At 43.9% G+C, this 12,586-nt stretch overlaps 1 protein-coding gene across 1 annotated transcript in view; it reads left to right on the top strand.

The window, feature by feature from the left end:
- slc25a26 (solute carrier family 25 member 26) overlaps positions 1-12,199 on the top strand; it is a 54,438-nt gene extending 42,239 nt beyond the window's left edge. Inside the window, exons 8-10 of the mRNA XM_063911368.1 lie at positions 571-635; positions 4,993-5,066; positions 11,775-12,199. Of these exons, the coding sequence (XP_063767438.1) occupies positions 571-635; positions 4,993-5,066; positions 11,775-11,871 (236 nt within the window). The 3' untranslated portion in view covers positions 11,872-12,199. The remainder of the gene's footprint in view (positions 1-570; positions 636-4,992; positions 5,067-11,774) is intronic.
- Positions 12,200-12,586: the final 387 nt, after the last annotated feature.

Genomic DNA, 12,586 nt, shown 5'->3' on the forward strand with positions numbered 1-12,586 from the left:
TGGCGGAGTGACACGCACACACACACTCACACACACACACGGTGTCCTCACTTTAGATACAAACTGCAGCTCAGTGGGGATACCTCTGGATCGTGCCGCCCATGCAGCTTCCAAGTTGGAGGGAAGTTAGGGTGTAACTGCTCTATAAAATTCATCGTGTTGTGTGTGACTTTTGTGTTGATGTGCATTTGAGTGTTTTAGAATTGTTTATTTTTTCACACATTATTTTATCATTTTTCCTTTTTTGGGCTAAAAGGAAAGTTATGTAACATGTCAAAATATTGAACATAGGAAATTGAGGCAGTTGGGGGGGTTGGGAATAACAGTGTGTCTGTCTAGTATTTGTGGTCTAACGACAGTGAAGGTCTCAGATGGGGAATATTAGCATTTTTATGAAGTTAATGGAGCGTTAGTTCCACTTTTTATTGCTGAAATAATACGTTTCTGTAACTGTGGTTAAGTAATTGGACGTTTTTATGGTTTTATTTTCAGTATTTAAAGACCCTTCTGTGAGCAGAGAGAGGGCCTTTTATGTTTGCACTTCGCTCAATGCGTGTTTGTCTCTTTAAGGTGCGGTAGCAGCGTTTGTTACCACTCCTCTTGACGTGGCGAAGACCAGGATCATGCTCGCGAAGGTACACACACACACACACACACACACACACACACACACATACACATAAAAACACACCACCTTTGGCAGCGACTTTTAAACACTGCTGTCAGGTGATGCCTCGCAGGCAGAAAGCCTGAGCAAATTTCAACAGTGTCCGCTCACTGGATAGAGCTAAGGTAGCACCGGGACAGCAGTGAGACGCACACACACACACACACACACACACACACACACACACACACACACACACACACACACACACACACACACACACACTCATCCATCATCCGATCCGGACTGTGCACAGTGTTCGGGAAACATGTTTGGGTGCATGGTTATTGTAAGAGTGAGAACTTGTTGCCGCTCCAGAGGAATTTCCATCTCAAGGCTGCTTGTCACCGAGAGGTGAAGCAGAAGGCCACTGTCCCTCCTGTTAACTTTTTCTACCCTCCGTCCTCTCAAAAAGCCCCCCCCCCTCCTCTCTCTCTATTTCCATGTAGTGTTGTCCCTACTTTTTCTCCCCGTCTCCACCTCCTCTTTCACTCTTGGCTCGCTGCAACTGTACGTCTGGCTTCCCTCACGATGTGTGTGTGAAAAGGGTAGTGAGTTCAAAGTTATCCCCCCAATCAGCCCCCCCCACAATCAAACACACATGCACACACACACACACACACACACACACACACACACACACACACACACACACACACACACACACACACACACACACACACACATAATCCTAGGAGAAGACACAGTGTTCCATTCCTCAGCACCCCCCCCCCCCCCCCAAATCCTAACTAATGAGATACAGGAATTAACAAAACACTCAGACGGTCTTGATCTCTTGTGAGAAGCCGTTGGCTGTAGGTGGAACGGCGCGATTCCAAAGCTTCCTGTAAACATGATTTGAAATGCAGCTGCTGTAATTTACCACCAGCAAAGGACCAGACCTGTTGTGCCTCAACGAGGTTCAGTTATAACTTTATAAGGCCAAGTTTTTGATGCACCTCACGGCACCACAGGTGAGCTGGGAAATAAACTGGAGTGAGAGTCAATGATCCACAAGGCTTTACTTAGACAGTGGAAAGTTAGCTATGTATTCACTCGGTATTCAACAAAATAAAAGACAGGAGGAGAAAGCCAGAGGGTTATGTTTTAATATCCATTCAATTATATAGTAGCATGGAGTTGCAATAGTATTTTGTTTTTGCTTTTGTTAATTGTATGCCTATGAACATAAGCAGAATGCAAATAACGGTGGTGGTGATACAAATTGTTCACTTCCTTGACACCTTGGGCAAGATACTTAAACCTAAGTTGCTCCTGATAGACGGTATGAATGAGGTGTGAAAGGGTGAATGACGTGTAGTATGTAAAGCACTTTGAGGGGTCGGAAAGTTCCGATAAAGCGCTCTATAAGTACATTCCATTTAAAGTTTTACAGGGACAATCATAGCAAACTGCTGCTCAATATTAGCCATAAAACATTCCTTTTCTATCCTTATTTAAACTAGCTGCTGCATACATTGTAACATATTGCATTTTTTTTTATCCCTTGATGAGTTTCTTATTTAACAATTCATCAAGTACCATAAATGTCAAGACATGTCTTTATTGGAGCCAGGCAACACTATAAAATGTGATGCTTTTGAGTTAACTTTCACATATGATAAAGAAGAACAAGAGAACCTCACAATGGAAGAAGCTGGACTCAGCAAATGATGGTCAATGACGAAGCTTGTAACACGACTATAATGCTTAATTAATAATAAAAAGGGTTGTGATTCATTTTCTGTCATCAGCCACTCTATTAATGAACCAGCTTTTATGAAAGTAAACATTTTTTCATCGTTGAATCTGATCATGCAAGTTATGAGGCCATTAAAACATTAAAGATATGACATTTATTTAACATTTCCGCCTGAAGTGCCTCAGCTAAAAAGGTAACATGTCCTTTAAAAGGGTGTCAGACTTAAGCTTGGTTTAGTTGTATAAACTCTCCCAGCAGAAGAGGCTGACAGGTCCAGGCAGGAGAGGAACAGGGAGAGAGCGAGCTGGTGTTGATGGGTATGGATGGTTTGGATCGGATGAAAGGAGGAAGTATGGGTGCTGGAACGTGTCACATTAGTTTCCGTCACCGCAGTAGCAGTTCCTTCTTTTTCTTCGGCCTGCAGAATGAAAGAGCGGTGTTGTACAGCAGGCGCTTACGAGGGCCGAGGCGGGCGGATGTACAGGGCGTAGCTGGACGTGTAAATCCCCTCCAGGGCTCGACTGCTGCCCACACCCCCCGGCTGCAGTGCTGCCTGGCACACCGCGCTGCTACTGTACAACACAGCTCTTCTCCTCTGGGCTGGAGCGTTTCCTGCCGGTTCACCACACTGCTGCCATCGATGCCATGTTCTCCACCCTCCAATGCACCCAAACATCAGGCTGGTGCGCTCCAACACCTTGTTCATCAGGCATCACTGTCGCTCATTTCATTGGACAACACGGATAGGGTTTTTACTACTCGCACATTTCCGTAAGAAAGCCAGATAATAAAGCAGCAAGCCAACATAAGCAGGAAGAAGCATAAAGCTTTAATAGTTTTTTATGTCAGCGTTAAGTTACACGGGGGTGTGTGTGTATGTCTGCGTGTGAGTGTGTGTGTGTGTTTTGGACACCTTTTCTCCTCCATTCCCTCCTCCCACCAGCGGTAAAAGGAAAAGAAAACTTGTCAGACGAGGAGAGGCGAGAGTCATTTCTCAGCCACCTGTCTCCAACAGAAACAAAAGGCATAGGGGTGGGTCTTTTTTTTTCTTCAGCTGCTCTATGAAAGAAATGTGGAAATCATCCTCGTTCCTTTCAGCAGATCTGGGAGACACAATTTACAGCAGAGGCAGCAAACTGTTTCCTACATGCTCAGTGAGCTGTAGATCGCCGTGCATGCACCAACACACACACACACACACACACACACACACACACACACACACACACACACACACACACACACACACACACACACACATACACGCACACACACTTCTCCTGCCTCCTATGAGCAGAAGTGGAAAAAGTACTCAGATCTTGTAAAAGTAGAAAAGTATTGGCATCAAATTATACTCATTCTTCAGTAAAAGTACTCATTCTGCAGATTAGCCCATTTCAGAATAATATATCTGATATGTTTTATAATTATTGATGCATTAAAGTGTTTTCAAAGCTGGTCAAGGTGCAGCTAATTTCAATTTTCGATCACTTTGTGTACTGCAGGATAGCTGTTGAATTTTACTCCAGGTGTAACTTAAGTCTTATGATGGATAGTAACAAAGTGCATTTACTAAAGTACGTGTACTCAAGTATCAATTTTGAGGTACTTCTACTCACCTACATTTTATGAGCCAATGTTGTACTTTTTAATCCACTACATTTATTTGACAGCTTTTGTCTCTAGTTACTTTGTAGGTTTATAATATTAGCTCATTTATAATCAATTATTAATTCAACTTTTACAATATATGTATAGGTTAACATATCCAGCAGCAGTTTACAAAGTTGTTCCAGTTAGCTGTACATTTACCAGTTGGGGGAAAAAACACATCAATATTCATAGTAGTACTTTTACTTTTGGTAGTTTTAAGTACATTTTGAGGCCGATACTTTTGTACTTTTACTTAAGTACACTTTAGAATGCAGGACTTTTACTTGTCACAAAATACTTTTCAAATGTAGTATTGCTACTTTTACTTAAATAACACATCTGAGTACTTCTTCCACCACCTCTAAAGTCTGATTTAAGGGTTGATTATACTGCCCATCATCATCGATAAATGTAGTGGGGTAAAAGTACACGATTTACCTCTGAATTGTAGTGGAGTAGAAGTGCAACGTAGCAAAAAGTTGACCTAAAAACTGTACTTATGTACAGTACTTCAGTAAATCTACTTCGTTACTTTACACCACTGCCTATGGGCTACCACCACCACCACCCCCCCGTCACTTAACCCCGGCTGGCCCTCTCCTGCAGCTCTCATACCCCTCTGCCACTCCACAGTGATGGATTAAAAACTCTCTGGCTGGCTAAGCCTTATTATGTAAATACAAGTTCTAGACTGACGGCGGGGAGGGAGAAGTTGTTGAGTGTGTTTTTGGGTGGGCAAATGACTGGGTGTTTCTCCCAACGGGTGCCTGGGTGGGTGTTGGAGGTGTCACCTTCGCTGACACAGCTGTCCATGAGGAGAAATGGAGGGATACAGAAAAAGGCGAGGGGGGAGATGAAGGAGGCGAGAGAAGAAGACTAAACAGGGGGTCCGCTGGGGAAGCAGGAAGGGAAGGAGACGATCCATCCGTCATCACGCCTTTATTTTCTCTTTCTGTCTCCCTCTCTACAGGCCGGGTCGACCGCGGCGGGCGGGAACATCCCCATGGTGCTCTGTGACGTGTGGAGGACCCGAGGCCTACCAGGGTGAGTCCAGAGGGATTGTCAACGGAACAGCCGAACAGCCTCTTCACAGAAACCGCTTTAAAAACCTCTTATTTCACATGATTTGATTCAACCCGCGCCTGATCCCTCACGTAATCAACTTTGATGATAGAGTCCCGCAGCTGAAAAATTAGACATAAAAGCTTTTCCCGCCCACTCGCTGCAACGTCCTATTGATTACTGTGTTACAGAGGCCAAGTGGAAGGGTTTATTTGAGTGTTTTGATGTGTTTATGATGCGCACCGGACAAAAGGCCAGGTCTAATGGGGCCGCCGAGGGCTGCCAGCACTAAAACAAACACTCAGCCGGCGTGAATAATAGCCTCGCATGTGTACAAGCCACCATCACTTAGTTAGGATGCACCTCGGCTTAATGCTCGTAGCAGATTTGGTTTGGGACTGGGCCAAACACCAGTGGGACGCACAAACACACTCTCTTCCAAACACAAACCTCTGTGTTTGTTTGTGCGGGCTGCAGCGCTGGAATCTAATCAAAGACAAATTACATTTCAGCTTTGTGTTTCATATGAGCCAAGGGTGATTCCCTACAAACCGCTCTCGAGCATCGGTAATAAGCCAGCCGTCAATTTTAATAAAGATGATGTTTGAGACTACTGCATGATCTGGATGAGGTGATAGTTGGCGGGGGCCCGACGGAAAAAAGCCTGAATCCCACTCTCCCAGCTGCAACAGTAAGCGAGTGGTAATGTACTGAGGAGCGCTTTGATGCCATTCCCCCAACTCTGCACCACGCTTTGAAGTTCTTCTCTCTTTCCACTCCTCTCTATCTCCTCCAGCGCTCCCCTGGGTCCAGCTGTAACACTCACTCATAATGTGCATGCGCTGTAAGCCGTACAACACGAAGAAAAAAAGTCCTCTGATATTGATGTAACCGGAGAAGGTGAAGAATGAGAAGAAAGAGAACAATAATATAATGAAATGCAGAGACAGGGGAGAGTGTGTAGAAAGTAAAAAGGGTGTATGGGAGGGGGGGGGCTTTTCTCCACAGGGCCAAAGGCCTGGTGGTTGCGCTGGTGCATGCCTGATACAAATTGCTGGGGCTTTAAAGCTGTAATTATGGTAATAGGCCCAATTGCAGTGTAGTGAAGCTCTAAAGTGCTTCCATGTGTGTGCCATGCCCCAGAGACCCCGGGTTTGCAGAGAGCAGGGGAGCTCACACTGCACCCCCACCCTCTCCCTCTCTAGTAACCACACTGCACCAGGAATCATGTCAAAACATAGACTAATAAGCAACATGGCCCCCGGGCTGCGACTGCTTTGTGCCTCATGTAAAGCAAAATGGAGGAAAGTAAACAAATGACTTGTTTGTGCCACATACACACAACAAAAGGATGTTTGTGAATGAATGTTAATTATACTTGTATGGCCCCAGGAACATTTGTTCTTCACTATAGCGATTTGAGCACTTTTGACAAAGGGAAAAATATACTGTTACTAACTAAGTTGTGAGACTCAATCTTTAGCTTAGTTACCTGTTAGACAATCTAGTCAGTACTCCAATTGAATCACATTTTTTAAGTTGTGCAGCTTAAGTCACTTTAAGATTACCTTGATATGAAAAAAGCAAATAAACTCAGATAATTCCCCGTTATTTCTAAAGCAGAGGGGGAACACCATCACAGTACAGTGCAAGTTCTGCCTTCCAGATGTGAAATGCTGTCATCATCCAGGGACTTGAATCATTTGGCACATATCTGTTACTGGATTTAACTTGGAGCAGCAGCAGTACCCGTATAAATCATATTTAATTAACCTAGATGCAAATTTCCCTGTTTGTCCTGTATGTCCTGCTGGACCTGAAGTCTGCTAAAAATAATAGAAGCTTGACGTTTTCGGCAAAAAGGATTTATCGTGATCTTAATTTGAACTGGAATCCTGTGCAGAACATCCTTAATGCCTCAATTGGCAAAATGTTCACCCAATGGAACCGTTTTTCCTTTAATAGACGGTATAGTTCATTGTGTGAGTTGTTTTGAATTGTAATGAGTGCAAATATCCAAGGATGTATACCTTTCTTTACTACAAAATGTATTTTAAATTCCTGCTAATGAATTCCTGCTAACCACCATTTTTATTAAACGTATCAGTAATCTGATTACTTTTTTAAAAATCCTAATAACACAATCCAACACAAGGTTTATACACTAGCCCGATTACTAGACCTATTAAGGTGTTATTAATGCAACCCCTTTCCAAAGACCATCCCCAACACTTCACACAATCCTTTTCCTACGCTGTGTTCCGGATGACAGAGTTGGTGTTCGTGTTTTTAGAGAAGTGGCGGTACATCTGTGTTTCTTTTTGTTCACGAAGTTCAATTTGACCATAACAAGCTTGAAGTAGACCCTTCATATTTTGCCTTTCTAGAAGCAATCTGAGGCTTCTGTTTTAAGGGATGAGCTGCCAACACTTTGAGTAACTAAATAAATGAAACCCTGTGGAGAGTTGTGATTTTCAAGCAAGTATCAAGAATAATTGACCTACATTTGATTGATTTTGCTAACTTAAAACCTAAGGCAATACACCTCACCTCTACTGAGGGGCCCAGCCCTTCGTATATTTTTCTCTATGTGGCCCTGAGTTAAAAATGTTTGGACACCCCTGAATTAGCCCTACCCTCTACTGAAGGAATGTGTAACTTCTTCACTTTAGGCTCTTCCTTGTGAATTTGTCCTCTGAAAATGTTTGCTTCTGACCTCAGCATTACTCCCTCGCTTCAACAAGAACCACAAATGGACTCTAACATACATTTGAAGATCTCCACCCTCTTTTTCAAGTACCCCGGCCTTTTTCTACACCCTTATCTGAGACATTTCTTGGAGTCTACCGCTGTTCTCATGCACTCTCCTGTTGTGCAATGGAACTATATTTAGTCCGATCCTCAGGAGGAGTGATTTGCCGACAATAGCGGGCTGACAGCTCTGAGTGGCTGGCCAGGCTGTGATGTCAGTGCGAGTCAGGGCACCCGGGGGAGCCGAGGGGGAATATGTGAGCTCTGCTCTGACCTCTCGGACTCCACAAGTGGGCCTGATCCCCGACAGGAAATGTAAAAGTAGTCCGGAGCTGAGACAAAACAAGAGCGTTGTGTTTAAAATTAGTTCATTCCTCACGCTGCTGGCGATCACATCCATCACATGAGACGTTAGAGGTGAACACTTCCGGACTTGTTGTGTCTATGGTCTTGTTTAGCAGCCCAGCTGCTCTGTGTACGTGATTGTGTCTCCTTGATTAGCTTTGGATATCATATGTAATATTGCTGTGTCAGTAAGTAGTTTCCTGCAGCGGGCCTGTGGCTTATGTTTCAGCAGATGGTGATGGAAAGCTGTGTTGGGATGGAAAGAACTCGCTGAAGGGCAGGACGGCAACCTCTGACTAATGTCTCGCCGTTTATTTGGAGCCTTTTACGCCAGTCCGTGCTTACACAAACACACTTGGACTCTCCTTGTCTCACACAAACACATTTTTTTGTCTCACACACACCACTGAACCCTTCACTTGACGTCTTTTAGAAAACACCCGATCCGGGCCTTGGCATTCTGAAACGTGGAAACGTGTGAATAGTTGGGATGACTGAGAGATCCCTGACATGCTTTGCACCTTGTACAGCTTTGCAGTTGCAGTGTCTGTCGGTGACCTAGATCTCACATTAACAGGGAAACCTCAACTTAACGTCCACCTTGTAGCTTTTCTTTTTTGTTTCTTGGTTATTGCATCATTGAAAAAGCTATGTAATGCATTGCCAAGCTAAGATCAATCCAAGATGCCAAATTGTGATGATAAGATCTTTTGCAAGTTTAGACGGTTTCCCACGGGTCCTTGAACGCTTTTGAAACTGACTCATGTTTTTTTTACTCAACCTTAGTCAGTAGGCTACAATCCACTGCCTTCATCGTATCACGTGCCGCCTGCCTTGAGAAGAGCGATAGACACCTTATTTCACATTTGAACAATTCCTGTGAATTATTGGGCCTGATAGTCCTTCAGTTTGATCTTTAAGACCTGAAATTACATGAGTTATGTTCATTATTCTCAAAGAGGAGCTCCAGTGTAGTGTAGTGTTGCAATTACAAATGAAGGAGACTCCAGAATGATGGGTTAAATTAAAAATGTAAGCAACATATAATCAGACTGCTGAGATATACTGACTTTTTAGTCCTTAGTATGGGTCAAACTCCAGAGAAAAGTCATCCTACATTTCCCATAAATCAGTTGCATTAGAGACATGTTAATGTCCAGTTTGTAATGCACACTTAGTGTATCCGTCCATACAATCCATCACGTGCACTTCGCTCTGTGCGAGTGCGACCCAGGTAGCCCTCAAAAACACGCCTGGTTACTATCCTGGCTCCTAAATGGTGGAATGATCTCCACATTGACATCAGGACAGCAGAAACTCTGCATATCTTCCGTCGTAAACTGAAAATGCATCTGTTTCAATTGCATCTTGGCAATTCAATTCATGCAAAAAAGACAAAACAACAGTGGTCTTACAAAGGTATGACTTGCTTGAAGAGATCATTTTTGCGCTTTCCTTGTTGTTGGGAGTTTGATTCTCTATGTTTTTTGCACTTATTCTGAACCCTGAACCCTTAGAATTGAGAGCAAACTGAATCACATGCTGGTCCAATAGCATCTGCAATTTGTTTCATCTCATGAAACGACCAAAGATAATTCAACATTTGACAGAATGAAAAAAAAAGTGGGGGGAAATACACAGTCAAAATTGCTGAATTGCATTTAGCTGCTTCAGTTTCAGGGTCCTAGTGTTGTTTCATGACTTACTTGATCAGAACAGCGCCATCATTACAGTTTTAAGTAACACTTGTGCTTTTTCTATTATAACAAATCAAACCTCTCCCGTACAAAAGCCTCTCCTCAGCATCTGCTCGCCCACAGCTGATGGAAAACACACAGACGTTTCTGATATCTTAAAAGTTTTCCAAAAATGTAAAACAAAGGGAAACACAAGAACTTACACAAACACCAATGCAAATGATGCAGACAGACTTTTTGTTTGCGTAGACATCTTTTTTCACACACACACTTACAGGCAAACATCCCTGTAGACACAATACTCTTCATCCATTACTTCTGTCTTAGCCAGGGTCGGACCGTGTGAGCGTGGAGGCGTGTTGGCAGGCAGAAGGTGTTGGTAGGCAAATACACGGCGAGGGAGAGACAAGGCAGAGAGAATAGTGGGAAAAAAAGAAGAGTGAGACACGGAAAGGCAGACGGGACAACTTGAGCATGTGTCGGAGAAATGGATGACGCAGCAAGAAAACGGAGATGTTGGAGGAGAAATCCCCGGGCAGCGGAGCCAGCTGAGGGGGCCGCCGCTGGATGGAGGGACGGAGGAATGGATGGACGGACAGCGGAGGGACATGTGTGGATGTCATCCGGCCATCCGTCATGCACAGAGGGAGAAAGAAGGGGGGGGGGGGAGAGTTCCAGGGAGGCCTCAGGGTGGGGGCTTTATGCCTAATCCCAAAAACAGCTGTGTGGAACGGGGAGAGGCGGGGGGGGGGGGGGGGGGGGGGGGGGGGGGGGGGGGGGGGGGGGGGGGGGGGGGAGACTGGTGCTCTCTCATAGCTCATCGCATCCTTCGACCCCTGCAACGTCAACAGCTTTTTTCTTTGGCCTCAGTCGCTGTAACGTGGGCTCCTCTTGCTCTCTATGGGGTGGAGGAGAGAACCAGGCCTTATGATTGAGCCCCACCTGAAGGCGCTGTAAATTACCCACAAATACTGTCGATCAGTGGAAGGATACCAGAGACAGTCTGAGCGGCTCTCAGCTCTGTTCAAAAGCTTTCTTTAAGCTGCAACTTTTTATTTATTTATTATTTTATTTGATTTCATATCTTTGTGCGAATCTGTTCTGTTTGTTCTTTTCTCTGTTGCCACATAAACGCTTGAATTTCCCCACGGGGATTAATAAAGGTACGTCTTATCTTATCTGGCACATTTTCGAGATGTGATCATGCATTTCCAAGTCCAAAAAATACATCAATAACTGTATATTCTGTAACTTATCGCACGTATCATGTGGCAAAGAAATTTCAAACATTTAATGGAAAAATGTAACGCTCATTTTCCAACAAACACATATGTGATAGCATGAATGAACTTTTTTGGTTTTGGTTTAAGGACCTGGTTATGAATTGCAGTGTATGGCAGAGAGGTGAGGCTTTCCTTTTTGGGCAGACACACTTAGTTATCCGGAAATCCTTAAAAATTGCAAAATGTGAGCTCCGCGAAATTCGAGAATGAGTCAGCAATGTCACACTTTCCATTTCCTTCCTTAAAAGCTTTGATGTGTCTGAAAAAAAGACAGTTTCAAACAAGTGGCTAAAGGCTAGTTCTTAATAGCAACGCTAGTTCGCCTTTAGCCCATTAGTTTTTTACTTCTGTCGATTGCAGGGTCCACTTTAAAGTCTTCAGCCATAGACTGGTATGATCATCTATCACTGTGCAGTACACTGTGATATTGTTTGGTTTGAACTCGCAGTGTTCAACTTCAAAAATGCAGATGTTGTCTTTGTTGAAGTATTGGAAAATTGCTTCACAAAACTCTTATCAGACGTAATCCAAACATCTCTTACTGCTTTGCTTGAATTTGTTTTAAAGTGTTTCCTGCATTAAGAACATGTTTTCTTTCTCTTCTTTGTCCGCAGTCTGTTTGCAGGCGGCATACCGAGGATAACCTTCATCAGCGTGGGCGGTTTCATCTTCCTGGGAGCTTACGAGAAGGTTCGCAGCACTTTACTGTAGCAGCTCGTCTTCTGTCAGCGTCCTGAGCCCCGTCCTGGGGGAGGAAAAGCAGAGGAAGCATCTCTTGGAGAAGCACCCTCTTACTCTGGGGAGCCTGCCTGCTCCTCCATGCTCCTGGGCCCCGCTGAGAAGCGAGGGAAACCTGGTGCTCGAGGGGAGAGTGATCGCTGCATTCCTGCTCATCAGTGCTGTTGAGTTTAACAGCCTGAGCTCACACTCCTGTAACACATGTGAGCGTGTTAAATGGAGCCACACCTTAGCATCTGTACTCTTCAACATGTATGTGTGGGAAACAATGAGTGATGTAATTAAAGACTTTTTATGTTTTAAAGGTGAGTTTTGTTGATTTGTTCCCCAATAGAAGGCCCTGTAAAGCTTCCAATATGAGATTTCATGATCATTTTAGTATTAAATCCATATTTTTCTCTCAGCTTAATCGAGCCACCTGTTTTAAAGACACACCAGGGGAGAAAGAGCAATATCTCTCCATTGTTACAATCCCACTGGAGCACAGCTGCGCTCATTCACCTGCAAGGGCTTTCATTTTATACTCAGGATCCCTACAACAATGAGCACTTTGTTAAATTAACAAGGCCCTAGTTGTATTATTAGCCTCAGGTGTATTACAGTTTGGGATATAGCTATCATGTTTATTGTGAAATATTTTATTAGGTAGTTAGCCTGATTGATTTGACATTGTAGCTCTTGTTGAAAA

The sequence above is a fragment of the Eleginops maclovinus genome, chromosome 20 (genome assembly GCF_036324505.1).
Source record: "Eleginops maclovinus isolate JMC-PN-2008 ecotype Puerto Natales chromosome 20, JC_Emac_rtc_rv5, whole genome shotgun sequence".
Lineage (NCBI taxonomy): Eukaryota > Metazoa > Chordata > Actinopteri > Perciformes > Eleginopidae > Eleginops > Eleginops maclovinus.